This window comes from Protopterus annectens, chromosome 8.part0 (genome assembly GCF_019279795.1).
Source record: "Protopterus annectens isolate FY-2018-M chromosome 8.part0, PAN1.0, whole genome shotgun sequence".
Taxonomy (NCBI): domain Eukaryota; kingdom Metazoa; phylum Chordata; order Ceratodontiformes; family Protopteridae; genus Protopterus; species Protopterus annectens.
Genome location: NC_056741.1, coordinates 347,213,245 through 347,235,155, shown reverse-complemented (window position 1 = coordinate 347,235,155; position 21,911 = coordinate 347,213,245). Strand labels below are relative to the sequence as shown.

At 41.2% G+C, this 21,911-nt stretch overlaps 1 protein-coding gene across 1 annotated transcript in view; it reads right to left on the bottom strand.

Annotated features, from left to right (window-relative positions):
* LOC122808801 overlaps positions 1–21,911 on the bottom strand; it is a 485,879-nt gene that overhangs the window by 54,452 nt on the left and 409,516 nt on the right. Inside the window, exon 2 of the mRNA XM_044079851.1 lies at positions 15,724–16,084. Within this exon, the coding sequence (XP_043935786.1) occupies positions 15,724–15,986 (263 nt within the window). The 5' untranslated portion in view covers positions 15,987–16,084. The remainder of the gene's footprint in view (positions 1–15,723; positions 16,085–21,911) is intronic.

The following is a 21,911-nucleotide window of genomic DNA, read 5'->3' as shown; positions in this document are numbered from 1 at the left end:
GCAGTCTATGAAGAATGAGTTGAACTGGCTGGCTGTTTCAAGGTTGGAGAGGTTGGGGTCTGGGCAGGGCTTTTCTTTGTTGCCATGATGCAGCATGAATGAGATGGAGTCACAGAATTATTTGGGATTTGTTGAGTGCAATGACTGGAGTTTGGAGTAGTGGGCTTTGCGGTCTTTAATTATTAGTTTTTTTGCAGAGTTTCATAGTTGCTTCTACTCTGGGAAGGTGTTAGGGTTTATATGTTTTTGATATTGTTTCCATTTTTGTCCCTTGGTGCAAGGCTAGTTTAGTATCTTTTGATAACCATGGGCCAGGATTGGTTTTGATGTGTTTAGTTCGGGGGGGGGAGGGGTTGCTGATCGAGAAGGGTTAAAAATGAGTGGTTAAAAATAGGAAACATCAACTAGAGTAAGGGTTTTTAGAGGGGACCAGTCAGTATGCTTTAAGCATTCATAGAAAGTTTGAGGGCTGAAAGAGGAGAGGTTGCGGGTTTGGATGTAGTGGTGTTATTTATGCAGTGGAGATGGCAGACAGTCGGTGAAGCCTGGTAGGGGATCACTGAGAGGATCAGGTAATTTTCTGGCTTTGGTGATAAGGTTTGGGTGAGTTGTTAGGATCCAGTCAATGATGGTACCAGAGGTACCATCTTTATTTGATCTGGTTGGAGATTGTATTAGTTGAGAGAAGTTCTACAGGTTGATTGTGTGGGACAGGGCTTCAGAGTTAATAGTATTCCAGTTGATGTTGGTATCACCAAGTATACAGGTTTCATTTTTTGTACTGGAGGAGAACCACACAGGATGTTTTCAAGAGTTTTGATATTATCACCAGGGGGAATATAGAGGGCAGTGATACATATGGACTTGTGGTTGTTTATTTTTAGTAAACCTATTATAATTTTAGCGTTGGCAAAGGTTGGTATTTTAGTGGAGTAGGGAGTTATGGTATGGGAGGTGGGGTAGATTATTGCTACTCCACTTCCTTTTTTGTGGGCTCTGTTGTTGAGAATGATTTGGAAACCTGGTGGTAGGACTTCGCTATCTCTTATAAAGGTTTTCAGCCAGGTTTCAGAAATGGCGGTAATGTCGGGGTGGTTATGGGAAAGCAGGCATGGAGGTTAGATATTTTGTTTTTTAGGCTTTGTGCATTAAGTGTTATAAGGAGAATGGACTTTGAGTTTGTGGGTTGAGTGGAGGGTTTAGTGAGATTGATGTTAGAGATGGGTGCGGGGTTGGAGTGGATGTTGCCAGCTAGTGAGAGAGAGATGTTGTGGAGTAGAAGAGTGAGGCAGTGTTTTGGGCAAGGGTAGCTTGGGTTATGTGAGAGTAGTGATTTCTGGTACCACATTTAAGAGGGGAGTATGGGGGGTTGGGTTTGGAGAAGTTTTGGATTGAAGAAATAGATTGGGTTAGAGGTAAAGAGTTCATGTGAGATGGATGAGTAGGATGGGAAGTGAGGCTGATGGTAAGATGTAGTGGAGTGTGTGTGAGAGTTGTTGGGGAAAAAAGTGTGAGATAGGTAAGAGAAGAGAGAGAGATTAGTAGGGTAAATGGGGTTATAGGGAAAGATGTTATGTAGAGCATTGTAGGAGGGGTGGATGTTTGGGGTGATGTAGATCTACAGGTGGGTGGGGTTTGGCTTAGGTGTGTTGTGATTGGAAAGGTGTTGGGTGGGAGGAGTCAGGGGATGTATAAAAGTACAGGTAGTGGGGGCGGGAGGAATTTGGAGGCAGGGTAGGGGAGCAGAGTGATCCCTAAGGGTGAACGGAGCGGGTTGCACCTTCCGGGAGGACCAGCAGTTGCCAAACAGAAAACAATCAGTGAAAAGGTTAGCAACTACAAAAATAGGGCAGCCTGTCATTTTGGTTTGACTGTTACCTTTCTGTTTGTTTTTATTATTTATGCACCAGTGGGGAGCTGCAGTTCACTGAGAAGTAGGAAAATAATGTAGTTATGCCAGGGGTTTTAGAAAGGGACATGCAGTAATTGCACACTACTGAGGGATGCTCATGGGACAGACAGAAACAGAGTGTAGTCAGGCAGAGGTTTTTAGTACTTAAAAGATGGTGCTGCAGCTCAGAGGAGGAATAACTAAACTCTCAAGAGGAAGAGGGAGGGGATAGACAGGATTGACAGGGCTGGGAAGCTTACAATAAGATTATGTTAGGAGACCGAGAGAAGGTGGGGGGATAAGAGCCAGGGCTTGGAGAAAGCTGTGAGAAAACAGGCTTGACAGGGCTAGGAAACTTACACTAGAATTATGTTAGGAGAACAAGAAAAGGGGGGGGGTATGGGCCAGTACATGGAAAAAGCTGTGAGAAATGAAAAATAATCAACCAGCTAGCTCAGGTCAGTACCTAAAGGTGTTTGTTTCTCTGTGTGAATTCAAAAGCAGATTTAGTAGAGCATCAGGGAAGTGGGATATAAAATAAATGTAAAGCTTTGGCAAACTGTACATATTTGTTACAATAAATGGGAGAATAAAATATAAGAATATAAAAGAAATGTGATATACAAGATAAATAAAATATAAGAATATAAAATAAATGCAAAGCTTTGGAAAAATGTATATATTTGTTACAGTAAATGGGTGGAAAAAGGGGGGGTGTTCCAGTAGTGTGCACAGCAGAAGAATCAGTAGGAGTATCACAGAGAGAAGATTATAATAGACCTACACTGCTCACAGTCTGTTGATAAAAGTAGAACTTGCAGTGGCTTTTATTGGTTTGTATGGGGTTCCACTCTCCAGGTTATTGTATGCAGGCAGTTGGTTCAGTTTTTTTTTGTTGTTGTTGGACCTTTGAATGCATTTAAGGGAAGTTGTGCACACTACTGAGGGATGCCCATGGGACAGACAGAAACAGAGTGTGCATGTGAATTAGTTATTCAAAGGTAACATATTAAGATGCCTTTGTACTTTAATCTATGGTTTTATAACCATTAAAGACAAGTTGTTCATGTCAGTCAGGAACACTTATGTTTTGTTAATGTAACTTTAGAGGGTATTCAGTACCATTTTCTACTCAGTTATTGCAATGAGCAATCTATCTGTTAATGTCAATGGCTTCTATTCCCCTTCCAGAAATCTGTGCTATAATCATTAAAAAGAAGCAATGCTAACATTTTCCTTCTTCAAGAAACTAATGCATCCATATGCAAACATTCATGCTTACTCAAAAATAGATTTGAGTTATGGGCTGCATCTTCTCATATTTCAGTGAAAGGAAGATGAGCTGCAATAATAAAGAAAAAAGCCTTAAATGTTACCATGAGGGACTCACTTGTACACCAGGTCAACAGTCAAATTCTTACTACACGGTCAGATATATACTCTAGCCAAAACCTTCCTCCAGCTATGGGAAACAAACAAAACTTAATTAGGCAAAATACTGGGTATTGAACAAATCCCTTTCATAAGGATGGGTATAGGCTAGGCAAAAGGTCCAGGACATCACTGAGGACCCTAGGCCGGTTTCCCAGAGCACTCTCTGGTAAAGTGATTTGCTCATAGTTACACAGTACACAGATGAAGGCTGAGGAAATCAAACTTTGTGGATAACAGGAAACAGATCATTAACCGCTCATACAGATAATCTTATGTGCTAACTGCCAGACCTAAACTGGCACTGAAATTGAACCAGGGCAGTGGTTGTGACAATGCCAAAGCCTAGCCAGTCATTAGCACATGGGCCTGTAATTCAGTAGCCTGGTCTGTGGACAGAACCTGCAGCCTTCAGATTGCCCCAGCATAAATTAAGTGTTCTACCTGCTGAGCCACTGATACTGCTGTATGGAGTCATCAGATGGAACATTGATGGATGCTTTAACTGTTTAATCAAATAAACCAATTCTAGTGCTGCCAGCCTTCTTAGGACTTCATCAGTGGACAAATACTTAAATACAAGGACTTTCCAGGTGCTGCTATAGGACGTTATCCTTGGCCTGACATATTGTGCAACAGATGGAAATACTATTAACACTATCCAGAGGCTCAAAATTTATACAGCCAATTACGGAGGCTTTTTAAATTTGCAAATGTAACCTCCAGTATTGTTCTCTTAGAAATAATCCTTAACGCTTTTTCAGATCAGAACCAATTGCAGCTAAAAAAATGATAACATTTCATGCCCTCCATCATTTGGAGATTGTCACTTACTTTATAAAGATAAAATATTTGCTACATGAACAAACTAAAACTAAGTCTTCGTTGAGGCATACTAAATGGAAGGTCATCAGGCAAACATCTTTTTTGTCATAAATTTCAATTTTTTTTTGCTTCTGAGTTACACAATAGCTTCACTTCTGAGACTGCAACCTCCATAAAATTTCTTATATAGTCATTGCCAGTGAAATCACACCTGATCTCTGTGGCAAAATAGATACTCATTCACCATCTAAAATTGTTTTTGCTCTACAAAGAAAGTACAGTTTTGTACCTACCATAAATGTAGATGTTCGAGTGCTCATACAGCTGCAGTCATTACAGATGGGTTATCCTGCCGTCAGACGGGTCCTCGGTCGGCCGAATTCCAAAGTCTGGGTCCGGCGTCGGTTGTCATCGCTTCTTCCCTGACGTCAGTGCAGCAGGGGTATAAGAGAGGCAGCCGACACCATTTTCTTCAGTTTTTCTTGTCCCAGATGTCAGGTGCCCCCAGAAGGAAGGCAAAACATAATGTTATGCAAACATGCAATATAGATAAATCAAAAAACAGTAGTTGCAAGCAAATACACCATAAAAGGATACCCCAAATAGGTTGTATGATAAAGGTGTATGTCATAAGGCCTGTCCTAAGAGGGGACGGAGGGAGGGTAACCTGGACTGCAGCTGTATGAGCACTCGAACATCTACATTTATGGTAGGTACAAAACTGTACGATATTCATCGTGCATACAGCTGCAGTCATTACAGATGGGTAGAATCCCAAAGCTAAGTAAGGGTGGTAGGCACTAGGTGGAACTAGGAGGAGCAAGGATGCCCTGCAGGACTGCTGTGGCAAAGCCCACTCTAGATTTAGAGTATAGTGGAAGGTGGTAGTGCTTGGAGAAAGTGTGCACTGAACTCCAAGTAGCTGCTTCCAAAATGTCCTTGGTAGGGACCCCCCTGAGGAAAGCTGCAGAGGTAGCTGTGGCCCAGGTGGAGTGGGATCTGATGCATGCAGGCACAGATTTTCCATGAAATGAATAACAAAAGCGTATGCAGTGGGCTATCCATTTTGAAATTGTCTGTTTGGAAATAGCCTTTCCTTGAGCACCTGTAGCATAAGACACAAAGAGTTGCTCAGATTTCCTGAATGGCTTGGTTCTGTCCAAGTAATAATGAAGTTGTCTGTGAATGTCCAAGGAATGTAGTAGTCTCTCCCCTTTGTTCTGTGGATTTGGATAAAAAGTAGGTAAGTGGATAGTCTCATTCAAAGCTACACTGGATACTACCTTTGGCATGAAGGTAGGGTTGGTTCGTAAGGAAACTCTGTCCTGATGGAAAATGATGAAAGGTTGCACAGCCACGAGTGCCTGCAGTTCCAAAACCCTGCATGCTGAGGTGATAGCCAGAAGGAAGGCTGTTTTCTATGACAAGTATTGTAGCTCTACTGAAGAAGCCGGATCAAAGGGAGGCAGGGTTAGCTTTTCCAATATGAAGTTGAGGTCCCAAGCTGGAACTGGTGGTTTCCTTGGGGGTTTTATATTTTTTGCCCCTCTGAGGAACTGCCTTAATAGAGGATGTGAGAATAGAGGAGGGTCTGTGTTGTATTGTGCAGAAATGGCTGAAGCGTTGATCTTGATGGAGGAGAAGGAAAGGCCACTGTTTAACATCTCAGCCAGGTACTGTAAAATTTGAGGTATATTTATTACCCAAGGATTCTGTCCCTTTTCTTGATTCCAGGAACAAAAACGTTTCCATTTGGCGGAGTAGACTTTTCTAGTAGAAGGTCTTCTGGCATTCCAAGATGACATCCTGCACCTCCTTGGAGAGGAGAGTCTGTTGTGCAATTAAGGAATTCTCCATGCAACTAGATTTAGGGTTTTGAGCTGGCTGTGCAGGGTTTTGTAGTTGTGCTGGGATAACAGAAGAGGAAATAGAGGTAGGATCCATGGTGGGGAGTGTGTCAGGCTCTTTAGGAGCGGATACCAGTGTTGTTGTGGCCAGTCTGGAGCAATGAGAATCATTTGTGGCCTCTCTGCTCTGGCTTTTAATAGAACTTTGGTCAGTAGAGGAAGAGGCGGGAAGGCATAGACTGTCAATGTTGTCCAATTGAAAGAGAGAGCATCCACTTTCCAGGCCCGTGGATGATAGGTCCTTGAGCAAAATTTTTTCAACTGGTAATTTCTGTGGGTAGCAAATAGATCTATGTCTGGCTGTCCCCATGCCTGAGTTATCTTTGAGAAAAGATGCAACTTCCATTCGTGTGGGTCTGTCATATTTCTGCTTAAGTTGTCTGCCAGTGTGTTTTCCTTCCCTGGCAGGAATTGTGCCTGTAGTTGAATTTGCAATTTCAGTGCTGTGTTCCATAGGGTCATGGCTTGCCTGCACATGGGGGTATGAATGAGTTCCCCCTTATTTGTTGATATACCACATGACTGTGGTGTTGTCTGTCCTTATCAATAGCTGGCCTGGATGCAGTAGGTCTTTGAAAGTCATAAGAGCATTTTGCATGGCTAGCATCTCCTTTTGGTTGATGTGTAGGTGCTTCTCTTTTTGGGACCATTTGCCCTGAATGCACTGTTCTGCCATGTGTGCTCCCCAGGTGTAGTCTGAGGCATCCGTTGTGATGATTTGAGTTGCCTGAGGTACACAGAAAGGTAGACCTGTGTTCCTTTGGCATGCTTGAGCCCACCACAAAAATTCCTTTTGAAGGCATGGAATGAGTGGTATAATTGTTTCCAAGCTGTGGCTGTGTTGAGACCATAAATTTTTTAGGTACCATTGTAGTTTCCTCATATGCAGCTTTGCACATGGGATTAGAAGGATGCAATATGCCATGAATCCCAGAGCCTGCAAGACTTTCCTTGCAGTTAGTCTGGTGAGAGTTGCCATTTTGCTGAAGTATAGAGACAGTTGCCCTTGTTTGTCTGGCGTGAGGTAGGCCATCTGGGTGGTTGTATTTAAGCTGGCCCCCAGGAAAATTATCTGTTGAGAAGGTATTAGTTTTGATTTCTTTTTGTTCACTGTGTATCCCAGGAAGTTTAACAGTTTTATTACAAAAGCCAGATGCTGCAATAGAATGTCCTTGCTGTCCGCTTGGATCAGGCAGTCATCCAGATATGGGTAGATTTAAATTCCTTGTAGTCTGCAGAAGGCAATTACTGATGCCAGGCATTTGGTAAACACTCTGGGCGCAGTAGATAAGCCAAAGAGCAATGCAGAGAATTGGTAATGGGTTAAACCTGCAAAAAATCTGAGGTATCTTCTGCAATCTTGTCTGATAGGGACATGCAGGTATGCCTCCTTGAGGTCCAGTGTTACCAGCCAAGACTCCCTGCCCAGCATGGGAAGAAGCTGTTGTAATGTGAGCATCTTGAATTTTGGCACCTGTAGATATGTGTTTAGGATGGATAGGTCTAAGATAGGTCTCCAATCTTTGTCTTTCCTTGGTACCAGGAATAGCCTGGAATAAAAACCTTGGCCTTGTTCTTTTGCAGGTACCTCTTGAATTGCTTTCATATCCATGAGAGCGGAAATTTGTCTTTGTGCCTCTGCCCTTTGATTTTGTGGCAGGTTTGGCATGCCTCTCTTTTTTGGTAGGGAGTGAAAGTGGAACCTGTAGCCTCTGTCTATAATGTCCAGAATCCATTTGTCTTTTGTAACAATATGCCAGTTTTTTGAAAATAATGCCAGTTTTCCACCCAAAGGTGCTGCCATCAAAGCTTTGTTTGGCAGGCATAGGGGGGAGTCATTGTGTCTGTTTTCTAAATGACTGTGATCTATCTTCTCCACCTCTTGGGGTTGGTGCTTGCCACTGTCTTGTTCTGTAAGATCCTTGAGGTTGTCCTCTACCCCTTGGGCATTTGTATCTGCCCCTTTGAGGTCTATCCGTGGCTGGAAAGGACCAATTTTTTGAAGGCCAGTTTCTGCTGAAGCGTGGAGGTTGTACCTGCATGAAATCTTTCACTGTTTGCATAGATTTCGCTTTGTCCTCCGTTTTCTTTAGTACCTCCTCAGCTTTAACACCAAACAATACATCTTTTTGAAGTGGTGCATCTAACAACTTTGCTTTGACATGATCTGGTAAGGTTTGCTCTTTGAGCCAGGCATGTCTACATATAACAGACCCCGTGACAGCAGCTCTACATAAGGCCTCTAAAGCATTAAAACCACACTGCAAGGTATGTTTACCCACTTGCTCTGCACCATGCAACAAATCCTGCAACTCTTTCAAATCTGGTTGTTCTGTTTGTGTCATTTTGCTTTTTAACTGGGATAACAAAAACTGTTGGTACTTTAACATATGGAATTGACAGTTTAATGCCCTCATGGTTAAAGTGGCAGATGTATACACCTTTTTCCCCCACCTTTCTAAAGCTCTGGAATCTCTCTCTGAAGGTAAAGGGTTTTTAGCAGTAGAGGCCTTTATTCCCTTGGGACCCTGTGAAATAGTTTCTGGGTCAGCAGTATGGCTTTTATAAAGGAACTGGTGAGAATCAGGGACCCAGTAATACCTGTCTGGTTTAACAGGGGCTGGAGGCAAAGAATCTGGATTAAGGCTGGCTTCTGCGTACACATCCTCCAAAATATCTAAAACAGGAGGGATAGCCAGGCCCCTATGCTGGGGGAGCAGTAGAAATTCCCTGTGCCTTTTCTTGGAATCTGAGTAATCTTGACCTTTCCAGTGAAAGTGGTCCCTCAAAGTATGCAGGGTTTCCCCAAAAGAGTAGTCCTCAGGGGGGGGAGACCGAGGGAATAGACTCAGCATCAGAGTCTTTGAAAGGAGAACAGGCATAATCCTGGTCCTCAGAATGTTCTGAGGTAATGGAAGCCTGGTCTGAGGAAGGGTAGTCTTCCTCCAATCTGGGTCTTTTGTCAGAGGGGGGGTTGGGAACCCCTGATGAGAGATATCAAATCCTCAGGCATTTTAAGCATCTGTTTTTTAGGCATGGGGCCTTGGGAGGAGGTCTGAGGACCCTGTTTTTTAGTTTTCATGGCTGCTTTAGATTTGGTGAAGGATTTAATGGAGAAGGTGGAAGGCCTGGAGATGCCTTCAGAAATGGCAGGCCTGACTAAATTTTGAGTTTCCCCGCCAAGTGTGGCATCGGTATCTGTAGTAGGAATGGAGACCAAGGATCCTGCGACCTCGGATACTGAAGTCACCGGTAAAATAGATTCATCGGTAGTCAGGGGCTGTGTAGGCACCTCGCTGAGAACCGGAGAACTGGTAGTCGGCCTAAGCGTGGTCTCAGTACACGGTGTGGACCTCGGATGTCGGTCCTTATCTTTGCGTCTTTTGCCTAAAACTGGTGTCGGAGTATCCGACGACATGATGTAATTAAATTTTTTGCCAAAATAATGTTGGGCGAACTCCGCCCATCGCTTAATAGTGCGCTTGCTGAACCTAGCACAAAAACGGCAGGCTGAGACGTCGTGGTCTGGGCCTAAGCAAGGTATACAGAAAGAGTGGAAATCCTTATGCGGTATTTGCTTCCCACAAGAAATGCAATTATTAACTTTGTCTGACATAGGTCTGAGGCAAGAAAAGTTTCCCCAATGGGGTACTTAGCTTTAAAGAAGACTTCGGCTGAAATACTTTCGTAAATCTCAGGAGCTGGCCGACCGGCACTTGCGAACTGCTTCTGCTTCGGGCACCGCGCGGCAAGAAAGACTGAAGAAAATGGCGTTAGCTGCCTCTCTTATACCCCTGCCGCACTGACGTCAGGGAAGAAGTGACGACAACCGATACCGGACCTAGACTTTGAAATTCGGCCGACCGAGGACCCGCCTGACGGCAGGATAACCCATCTATAATGACTGCAGCTGTATGCACGATGAACATCTAAAAGACAGTATAAGTTCAGTTGCTGACAATTTCAACATATTTCTTCTCCATTATTCTTTATGCATCTAGCAACCTAATCAACCTGTGTGTATCTCAGCTATCGAAACTTTTGCTTTTTACATTCTGAGCAGACATTAGAACACTATGAACAAAAACCCACATTAATGATCATTCCACAGTGACTATGTATCTGCATGTACTTTGACAATTCATCTCCCCATCACCCAAAAGAAAGCCACATTCTTTGTTACTACCTAAAGTTTGATTGCAATGAAAAGAAGTGAAGGAAAGTATAGCCACAGTAATATACTCTAACATGCTGCTCACAAACATGTGTCCTGCCACCCAGCAAAACATATCTATGATCATAACACACTTAACAATGTAACTTCCCCTTGATTTCACATACAGATTGCCCACCAAAGGTAACCACTTTTGATAATTATGTTCTCAGTGATAAGAAATAAAGGGTACAGTAATGTATTTCATTCTGCTGTTGTCATTCACAGCCCCCACTTTGATGATCAGAATAAATACAAAAAGAAGAAAAAAAAGAGGAATGGGCTGCTGTTATAGGCAGTGACCACTATTACCTATTACCAATACCCAGTAATACATTTGGTGTCATTCCAGTACTTGTAAAACATAAAAATAAAAATATTTGCAGCAGGAAAAAAAACTGTCCTTGAAAATTTGATCATACTCCAACAGAGTTTAAGAAACGTTTAAATACTCTTAAAAACTTCCCCTTTTGAGTAGCAATAGTAGAACATTTCTGGCTATGACAAGGCTGAAGTGGATGAGTGCTTTCACATTGTACATTATATCTGGCTGCAGTATGATGTAGTCTTTGGCAAGCTTTTCCCCATGAATCAAGTACTTTATATAGGAACACTCATCTGCAGTCTTATGCTCAGGTTTCACTCTTGCACTGGGATTTGAACTAATTGCATCACCCAGCATTTCACTCCCATCCTCCCTATCTGTCTCTTCCAGAGTGAGACCTTTTACATTATTGTACCCATTTAGCAGAGCGGGCCATTTTTCAATGACTCACAACAGATGAGCTGGAAAGAATAAATTAATTGCATCAGTCAAGACTTTCAAGTAAAATAATAAAGTTTGTTATAGGAAGTACATTTTTAGCTATCTTTATGAAGAAAATATTTTTTGTTAAGGAAGATTTAGTTTGTCCATTATCTGGATGCTTAAAACTTATTTGTTTATCAGATGCTAATTCTTCAAATAATGGCATTCTTATAGTATCTTTTACTGGGCAAAAAAGTGAAAATGTTCAAATCTTATAATATTGCTATATGTCAATGATAGACTAACTTAAAAGTATTGGTGTCCACCAACAATAAAATAAATTAAAAAATAAAAATTAGTAAGTCAGTTCATAGATTCATAGGTTCATAGGTAGGTACTAGGCTGTTGGCCCGAGGGCCTACATAAGCCTAGCCAACATAGTTCCCTGGCTTACGCCACCCAAGAAAGTTATTTTCCTGTGCCACTGTCGAGCAGAGACACAGAAGTGATCCCTGGGGTATATTTCCTATTTCCCATTCACTCATCAAGCTTTTTCTTGAAGAGTGCTAATGAAGAACTTTGCTTGACATAGATGGGTAGTCTGTTACAGAATATGGGAAGTCCCTGTGACAGGAATCTATCCCTCCAGCATGTCCTTTTTATTGTGGTGACAAGGTTTAGGTCCCTAGACTGTGTAGCTCAGAGGGATTGGGATTTCTTTAGGTGTAGCATGTCCAACATGATCACCTCAGAGTAGGTGATATGCTACGGAGTAAAGCTGGAGTGTTTTGAGACGGTCAGTGTAGGGCATCTGTTTAAGGCCAGTAATCCTCTTTGTGAGGTACTTCTGTGGCTTTTCCAGCTGCTGCAGATGTCTTGTGAGGTACATTCTAAAAGGGGCATTGTACTCTATAATGGGTCTAATGAGTGTCGAGTAGAGGGAAACAATTATCTCTTTTTTCCTGGATGAGAACCTTTTTATGATGAGGTGTGCCACGTAGAAGGACTTCCTGACTACTGTGGCAATGTGACTATCAAAGGACAGACTACTGTCCACCTGGGTCCCAAGGTCTCTTATCACTCATTCGGTGTTAAGTAGACTGCTGTCTATGTAGTAGTTCATGGGTACAGAGTTTTTATCAAAGGGGATGACAATGCACTATTTGGCATTGAGCTTGAGGCCATGGCTCTGACACCAGGCATCTGTCTCAGTGAGGCCCTTCTGAAGGATTTCCACATCATTTGGGGACTCAACTATGGTTCCTAGTTTGCAGTCATCTGCAAACTTCATTAGCCAGAGGCCTTCTGTGTTAGTCTGTACTTCCGAGAAGTAAATACCAAACAGGAGAGGTCCCAGGACTGAACCCTGTGGTACTCCACTTGTCACTAGTTTGAGGTCAGATTTGGAGTGTGCAACTTTTACAGTGTGGGTTCTGTCAGTGAGCCAGTTGGCAACCCATCTTGTGACATAGGGATTTATACCTAGTTTAGTGAATTTAGCAATAATTCCAGAATGGGGGATGGTGTTGAAAGCCTTGGCAAGGTCAAGATAGGCTGTGTGAACCACCTTACCCTCATTTACGGCTTTGGTGACTGCCTCAAAGAAGTCGATCAGGTTCAGGAGGCATGATCAGCCTTTCACAAACCCGAACTGGGTGGGATCCAGAGTTTGGAGGTTACCAATGTCTTTGTTTATGAGTTCCATGATGATACGTTCCATAGCTTTGCAGACCAGGCTCGTCAGGCTAATAGGGCGATAGTTCCCGGGATCAGTGATGGCTCCCCCTTTGTGGAGTGAGATAACTGTCGCTGTACACCATTCAGTGGGCACAAAGCCTGATGTGAGGCTATGATTGAACATGGTGCTTAAGTGGGGAGCTGGTTTGTTCTGAAGTTCATGTAAAATGCAGCCTGGGATGTTGTCCAGTCCCATGGATGCTGCGTTTTTGGCTTTAGAGAGTGCAGCTTTTAACTGCGTAGTTGTGATTACAGGGATTCTGCATTCTTCCTGTATAGATATGGGCGCTTTAGGGGGTGAGGGGGGGGTAAAGTTAGCACTGAACCTATCTGCCAGGATGTTGGCAATATCAGTTGATTCTGTAATTTTCGTGCCGTTGTGCTGTAACTCAGAGCAGATCTGGGTGTTGCCATTGTGATTCTTGACATAGCTATAGAATGCTTTGTGGCTGTCCTTAGAATCAGTGGTGATTTTGTTTTCGTAGCTAGCTTTGGATCTTATAAGGGATCTCAGCTTCTTACTGAGGCTGACCAGGGAGCTCCTCCACTCATTAGATTTTTCTCTCTTTTGCAACAATTTCTTCCTTCTGTTGTACAGTTTGTTTATGGCAGGGGACCACCATATTGGCTTCCTTTTTTGGGAGGATAGCATCCTGGTACTTTTTGGGATAGCACGATCCATGCACTTGTGTAAGTGCTTATAGAGTGCATTTGTGTAGGATTCAGCAGTCATATCTGCATTGTCCAACTGCATGGGTGTCATGAAGTTCGCCACTTCCATCTTAAGAAACATGAAGTTGGCTTTGGAGAAATTGTTTACTGTGGTTTCCTTAGTGGGGGGTGGGGGCAGGATGTGGATATCAAGGGTGATTAGCTTATCATCAGATCGGACCAACAAGGACTTGACTTCAGGTGTGGAACACCGGTCACTCATGTTGGCAATGACTAAGTCTAGGATATTGTTGCCCCTGGTGGGGATGTGGATAAGTTGATCCAGGGCATTGGAGTTTATGAATTCTAGAAAGCGTTGTGTGAAGGAGTTGGTACACGAGTAGTTTTACCAGTTAATGGTGGGGTAGTTGAAATCACCCATTATTAGGGTGTTTGGTTGAATCCTAATATTTTGCAGTACATCAAGAAAAGAGGAGTGGGAATCCTGGGGCATGGTGGCAGATCTGTAGCAAGTTATAATTTGGATTGCAGTTTTGCCCAGAGTTAGTTGCACTTGGATAACCTCAGAAGCATTATGTTGAGCAACTAGCCTGGAGGTTTGGATATCCTTAATGAATATGGACACACCTCCGCCTTTGGTGTTCTGGTCCAGGTTACATGGCCGAAAAGTGTGATATGAGTTATAGCCTGGTAGTGCAGGGGTGCTCTCTGGACCCTTGAACCAGGTCTCAGTCACTGCACAGTTATCAATGTTCTCCATTTTAAGGAGTGCCTCGAGTGAGTGCATTTTGAGATTTAGACTTCTAGCTTTGAGTAGCATTACCCTCAGTTTTTGCTTGCCTGTTCCTGTTATGGTGGAAAAGGGATCCTAGTAATTGTATAACTGCTAGACTGAATTATGGGATATAATATCAAAGAGCAAGGACAAAGCAAAACAACTGGGGGTATGTGACTGGTGAAGCAAACTCAGGAGATATCAAAGTTACCTTTATACTAAATGAGGAACTTTAAGGCCACATGTGGTATATTGTGACCAGTTGTAAAAGGCATTCCATATTAACTGGCTGCTAGAAATGGTACAGGGGGCAGCATCAACTCTAACAATTATGATGGAGGAGCTGAGGTGTCAGAAAAACATGAAGACCTTATCATGTCCATATTTTGTATAAACTGTAGTAAATGCAGGATATGATGTAAATGCAACACAGTGTCTTGGGGCATATGGCAAAGGTGGAGCTGAAGATGAACAGAGGACTATGGACTGAAGACAGACAAATAATGCTTCTGCATTGATTTAACTCACTGCTTCAAGAATAAAGTCACCGGGAAAGCAGAGTTTCTATGGATTCTGTAAGAGTATATTCTTCTTTGCAGGAGCCTTCTCCATACTCTTGAAATGAATATATTCATCAGCGTTTTCCATATTTAATTTCTGAAGTTCTGGTACACAGGCATATGTAAAACTAAGATAGATTAATATTGTTTTGAAATATTCTGAATATGTTTTATGCATATTTTGTGCAGATTCTGCAATATCACAAAAACTGCAGCATGCCATCCCATCTTGCCATAGATCATTGGAAAGCTATCAAGCAGGTGAATAATTCACCATCTGACATCTTCGATATATTTTGCAGTTACAGAAATATAACCTTCCACCTAACCATAGAACTAGTAATATCTGGCAAATAAATTACCATTTTTCTTTCATAAATCTGCAGTATAAAAGCAGCATCTACAGGCAGACCTCTGATACTAACACCGGTGCATAGCTCATTGCCGACCATAAAGCTTTTACATTTTACATTTTTTTGTAACTCACATCATTCATTAGATATTACAGATCTTATGAATTGTGCTTTCAAAAGAGGATTCTGGAGAAAAGATCTCATGAAGCAAATGATTTCCTGGCTAAGAAGACCTCAGGGAGTAAGAGGATTAATTAACTTTCTGCTACTCAGGACTGAATGAGTTAAGAAAGTTAAAGTAATACAAGAATATACCTCTTGAGGCCATGCTAGATTGTATGATAATAGAACAATTTAAAAATGCTATGTAAAGATAGAAATCGTGACATAATAGGGACTGTAGAAGTATTGTTATATGATGATTATCTGTATACAGCATACCATACTTTAAGGATTCTGTTGCAACTTATATCAGCCTTTGCCTGTCGTACTCAAAGGTCACTGTAGGAAATAAAACACCACTTGCTCATAGTGCTTTGATGTTGAACCACAACGTACTCCCCTCTTCTTAGTACTTATGCCCTCAGTTCAGTGTAAAAACAAGGACTTACCTTGCCATGTTTTCTCTTCCTGTATGCCCATCCTCAACACGAGACTCCAGTGTTGCAGGGTTCTCGTTGCAGCGTCTCACGACTTGTATAAAGTAAGTGAGAAGGTAAATTAAGATAATACCCGCACCTATGCTGAGTATAACTGAACCAACAGTAGTAAACTGAAAGGAGAATCCAAGAAGTATCACACCAACAACAACCATGACTATTCCGGTGATCAGCAAGAAACTTCTTATACACTTGAATCGACCCTCGGTTGACATGATGATTTTTTGACAGTAGATGATGCCTTGTATTCCTTAATATTGCATCAACTATAAATGGCTCCGAAGAGTTTCTTCATTCATGAATATCTCATAACCTACATAGAACAAAATAAAATAAAGTAAAAAATAGTTTCTTGAACATATTTTTCAGACCAGAAGAAAAAATTACATGGCAGTTTCAAACAAGGCATTTTGCACACTTCTACAAATTTTGTATGTCCAGCTGGTCGAAGGTACTGAAGTTTAGTTTACTGTGATCAAAGGAGTCTCTGACAGTGAAAAGCCATCTGAATAATAAAGGTTCATAAAAATAATAAACCAGATTTATGTTGCTTCTGCACATAAATCACCCAAGCAGCAATCTACTTTTGTTCCTACATGAAACATATGGATCATGTTTATGCTGTCTCTTCAGTGTATCATTGTAATTATGAACAACTTCCTTACATTTGCAAGCAATATCACCTCGTTCCATACTTTTCTTTATACATAACATTATGTCTAGCTATCTGTCTACTGCCTGAATACCAATAAAGCTTTTTCTTGTCTAGGACAAATAAACATAATATTGTGTCACCATCTGTGGAAAGTGAGGTGTGTTTTTGTCAAGATGCTTACTGATTTCAGCAAGGAAACTTGCAAAGTTACAGAATACCAAGACAGAAATAAAACATTGCTGCCAAAAAGATTACAGTTGTTTTCATAGCATATAGACATTTACAGTTGTTTTTATAGCATACAGACACTTGCAGTTGTTTTCATAGTACTTAGACGCTGTCAGGATGCTGTTTCACTCTTCTGGAAAGTTAATATTAGTTAAGTATAACAACCTAAATGTTGTTGTTGTTTTTCTTTCGGCTTTTCCCGGTTAGGGGTCGCCACAGCGGAACTCCAGTCCGCTAATGATTGGCAGTAAATTTTTACAGTGTCAAGGTGCCAGCTCAATGCCCAACCTTCAACGAAGGCACACCCATTCACGCATGTCTTTTGAATGCTACTCGACTGCGGGAGAGGACATGCAGACTCCACACAGAAAGCGCTCCAGCCAAGAATCAAATGGGAGAACCTCTTGCTCTGAGGCGACAACAACCTAAATACTTGCTGCAATTTTTATGCAGATTTCAAGGTATGCAGACACATTTACATAGTTCTTGGGAGTGCAGAGTGTACCAATTTCACAGATATTAGTTGTATGTCAAGCTTATCCTGTAAATAATGTAAATAAATCTTAACTACATTTATATCTATATACTACTTTTCATCACTCCTATGTAAATGAAATTTGTATAATGCTGTATATGTAAATGCAACCTGTTTATTATTGTATAAGACTCCTACAGGAATCAAATTGTATTAACATTTGTCTTGACTGTGTCATCCATTGCATGATTCTAAAACCCCATTTCTACTGTTAAGAAACTGACATTTTTTTTTTCTTTGTAAAGTTTTTATAATTTTTATAGTGGTAATAGAACATTTTTCACTGGGCCTCCAGTGAAAATGGACCTGAGTGTTCGTTTGGATAATCCTGGTAAACAAAAGGCAATAAATAAATAAACATTAGTTACATAGTCATGTAACAACTTGCACTGCGCAATATGCAGTGCAAGCAAATGAGTGCCTAAACAGATGGAAATGATAACACATACAGAAAAATGAGTGAATAAAAGCCAAAAAAAGGTGCAGTTCATAATTGTTAGCACAGGTGTTTTGCAGCTTGACTGCATGGTGCTTTATAATGAAAAGAGAACTATAAAATGGCAAAGTAGCAGATAGCAGACATGTTTGTAGTTGTACCAGTTTTTGTTAAGCAGCAATATATTGCTTTATTCACTGGTCGCGTTGATCAGGTTTCGCATCCTTGCAGACCTAAGGCTACTAAGTATTTATGGCACTGCCTGAACTACCATGCCTTCACTGACAAACATACGGTGGTCCCCTGTTGAAAGAACTAGGATATCATGTGGAACTTGGTTGTCAATTTGCCTGCATGCTGAATCTTAGAGAATGCATGATCTTCCTATAGATGTGATTATCAAGGTGTGGGTAGATCTTATTATCCTAGTTACATGGAGTTTGCAGAGATCAAATGGAAATGCACTTGTTATTTGCCAGGCTCCAGCCTGACAGATACTCAGTAAATTCCTGAATGTTATGCACAGAAGAATAAGGCTTTGGCTTCTGTATGAGGTGCTTCATGTAAGTGGGAAGTACGGCATTTGGTTCCTTCCACCTCCATTTGTCTACTGTGCGAGTCTTAGAAACTCATTTAACTAGACAGTGCTTTCAGGTGGCCAGTGAAAATGGACACTTTGTCCAGTGGTTTCCCCAGTTAACAAACAGATAAAATAAGAAACAACAGCACTTCTGGTTCCTCAAGAGTGAAGAAGAGAGAGCCAGCACCATGTGTATAACATGGCACACTAGCCTGATGTACTGGGTTCTGTAGACTGCTCTCAGGTAGCTATAAGGGCTTCCCCTACAGCTCCAGAGATACAGTAATAGGAAAGTACACCATTCCCTCAACTGCCAGGTTGTCTGCAATACACAAGGATCATTATCACTGTGTGTGTGAGTGAGAAAGACTATGTGCGTGTGTGTGTGTGTGTGTGTGTGTGTGTGTGTGTGTGTGTGTGTGTGTGTGTGTGTGTGTAGTATTGTGGTTGTTGTTGCTGTTGTGTCTTTTGGCTTTTCCCGGTTAGGGGTCGCCACAGTGGAACTCCAGTCCAGTAATGATTGGCAGTAGATTTTTATGTGCCGAGTTGCCGGCCCTGGTGCACAACCTTCAATGAAGGTACATCCATTCACGCATATCTCCACACAGTAGATGCTCTAGCTGAGAATCAAACAGGACAACGCCTTACTGTGAGGCGACAACACTACCGCAGCACCACCACCGCAGTGTGTGTAGCATTGTGGTAATTCTTATAATTCCTACATGCAGCATATCTCAGACCTCTACATCCATTTTCAGCATGGTATTTCCCACAGGTTTATCTTGTTGTGAAGTACTGGCATAGTCTGCAGAATACATGCTGAAAGATACACATACTATGTATGGATGTAGCCAATACCCCCCCCCAAAAAAAAAGTCCTGTGTTATGTTGTGTTCTGTCTTGCAAGTAATACTGGCTACTCTTTGAATCCTCACTCATTATACCCTGTGCACAACCCCCAAACTGTTGTTGAGATAAATTTCTTGTCCAAACCTGGAACATCACAGAGCATATATCTGGTCTAATGAAGGCACAGTTTTGAAGCCAGTATACATATGAGGGCTTTCTATGGCACTCGCTTGATACAGCCAGCACCTATATACATATGAGATTTTCTGTGATACCCTCTTGATACAACCAGCACCATGTTTGTGGTCTACATCATGCTCCACAACATACTGCTGCAGAGACAGGATCAACATCCCAACTATATGGCTGCATTACAATGTCCACTAGTAGGAGATGAGGCCAATGATGGTCATCAGCTGAAGGATAAGGTACAATCAAATTAGCTACTATGTAATGCTGGTCTCTGGAAAGGCGGCAATGTGTGTTAAACATATCTGGGCCATGACATGCAAGGTTTCCTATCATACTTTGCTGTTCAGTGCATGGTGTGATTTCACTGAGCAACCTCAGCCATTTCTAAATGCTGTCAGTAATCTCTTCTACCTGTGAATATAGTGCATAACACAGAAAAACACACAACTGAACACCTTAAAACATGTACAAAGGTGGTGTTGCAAATTATTTATTTATTTATTTCAAGATGATAACCAGCTGGGTGGACTGGTCCACAGACCTTTTTTAGATATAAACCAGGCTCAGAAGATGACACAAGCTTACAAATATACTTTATATACATATTACAAAAGTAAAGAGATTTATATACATACAGAGATAATAAAGTTAAATGTGGCACAAAAGTACAAGGAATTGTTGAAAAATATTACTGTTTTTATACAACCTTACCCTTTTGGGTGGTGGTGACCTGTTGCACTCCTGATGTCACAATGAAAAGAAATGTGCATCATTCCTACACTATTAGTATACACTTGCTAGTATAACAACCATGTACACAAACCTACCAACAATTCTTAGCGAACATAATGCTATGAAGATACATAGTGATAAGTGCTACAAGCTGCTGAAATCTCCAACACACCACAACTGCACACCCAGTCTACTTCCTTCTCTGTATAAATGAGTGACAAAAGCATTTTGTATTATGGCTTTAATGTGGACTGTAAGATTCTAGCATCCATGTTTGGTATCTTCATGAACTTGGAAGAAAGTTCTGGATGCCTAAAAGCATTATGCAACAAAAGCAGTACTCTGTTCTTCTCCATTATATACTAGGCTGCATTGTTTTTTCCCCAATTAAATTTCCTATTTTTTATAATCTTTGCAAGTGTAGAACCTGGGAAACTCATTGCCTCATATGAGTCTTTGAGGTGGTATGGGATACAACCAAATGCCTAATGTTCAGACATAGCTCTGTATGTCTGGTATGCATGTGCTTAACTAAACACTCCTTCTTTTCATCACTTCATTGTGAGTAATCAGTGATATCTGGATGTGTCCAGAGGAGGTGAGCCATCGCAAATAGAGAACTACCCATTAAAAAAAAACACTTTTCAAAACTGTAAGATCAACCACCAATTGCACAGCATTTCTAATACAATAACCACCTGGATAAAAATGAAAGAGCTCATATTTCTTCCAGTGAGTCACACTAAAATCTCACAGCAAAGCTCAAAACTACATTTGTCACTAGGGAGACTGCGGTACTACATATTTTCATACTTTCTGATCTATAACTATTTGTGTTTATGACTACATGGCAATGACTGGAGAAGGAGACATCTGCATATTATTCAAATAAGGAGATCATATTTTACAATGGACACTACTGGTGGTGATCTGTGATATCATTTGGGGGTGGAGTTATGGGTGTGGCAATCTCCTGAGTTTGTATGCCCAGCATTCTGCCCTTCAGAAGTTCAGAGGCATGCACACTATATCATATGCTTTATATGCAAACCCACAGTTGTTTTTGACAGATGATTTTGCTCAACCTTGGTCTGCTGAACACAGCACCTACAAACAGAGGCCAGCAGGTGTGAGTTCTTATTTCATGGTTTTGGCCTGCAGTCCTACAAACCAACTTGGACCAATTCACAGTGTGATCTGCAAAGTGCTGACCATGCATACCTATTATGTACCTGGTCTCATATAGGTATGCGGTAGCATATGCCATAATCATCTCAGACAATAAGCAGTTTATGTCAGGGTGTTCTTTTCATTAGAGTAATATGGTATAATGTGATTTTTTTTGGTTTAGTGTTTGTCTTGAGGAATAATTGCTTCTTTAACTATAAAAGCATAATGGTGCTTACCAGTTAATACTGCTTTCTGTGATCATCTGTGGCTATTCTTGTGTTACACCTTTATGAACTGTGTTTTTAATGACATCTTTAATACTTGAATCATTTTCACATCAGTGGGATACATTATAAAAATGAAAATTAAAAGAAAAAGATACTTGAAGCCATAAAATTGAAATAACCATGCATGCATATTAATTGCAGTGAGAATATATACTACGGTGATAAAAGAAATAGCTGACTCACAGTGATAAAGCTTAACTGCTTTCTAACAATAGCACAGTGTATTAAATGTAAATGCTTTAGAAGTGAACAATAGTGCATGCTGCTGCATAACCTGCCCACTTAAGCAACAGATTGATTAATACTTTACAGTAAAATCATTCATTTTTAATGTTATTACAATGTTTTCTCTACAAGTTGGGTAATTTTTTATACTCCTCCATAATAACACATGCAGATGTGGAACAGTAAACATTGCTTAGAACTGTGTGCTAATTACACACACACTATAACAGCAGTTCTTTAGTGAAAGCAAT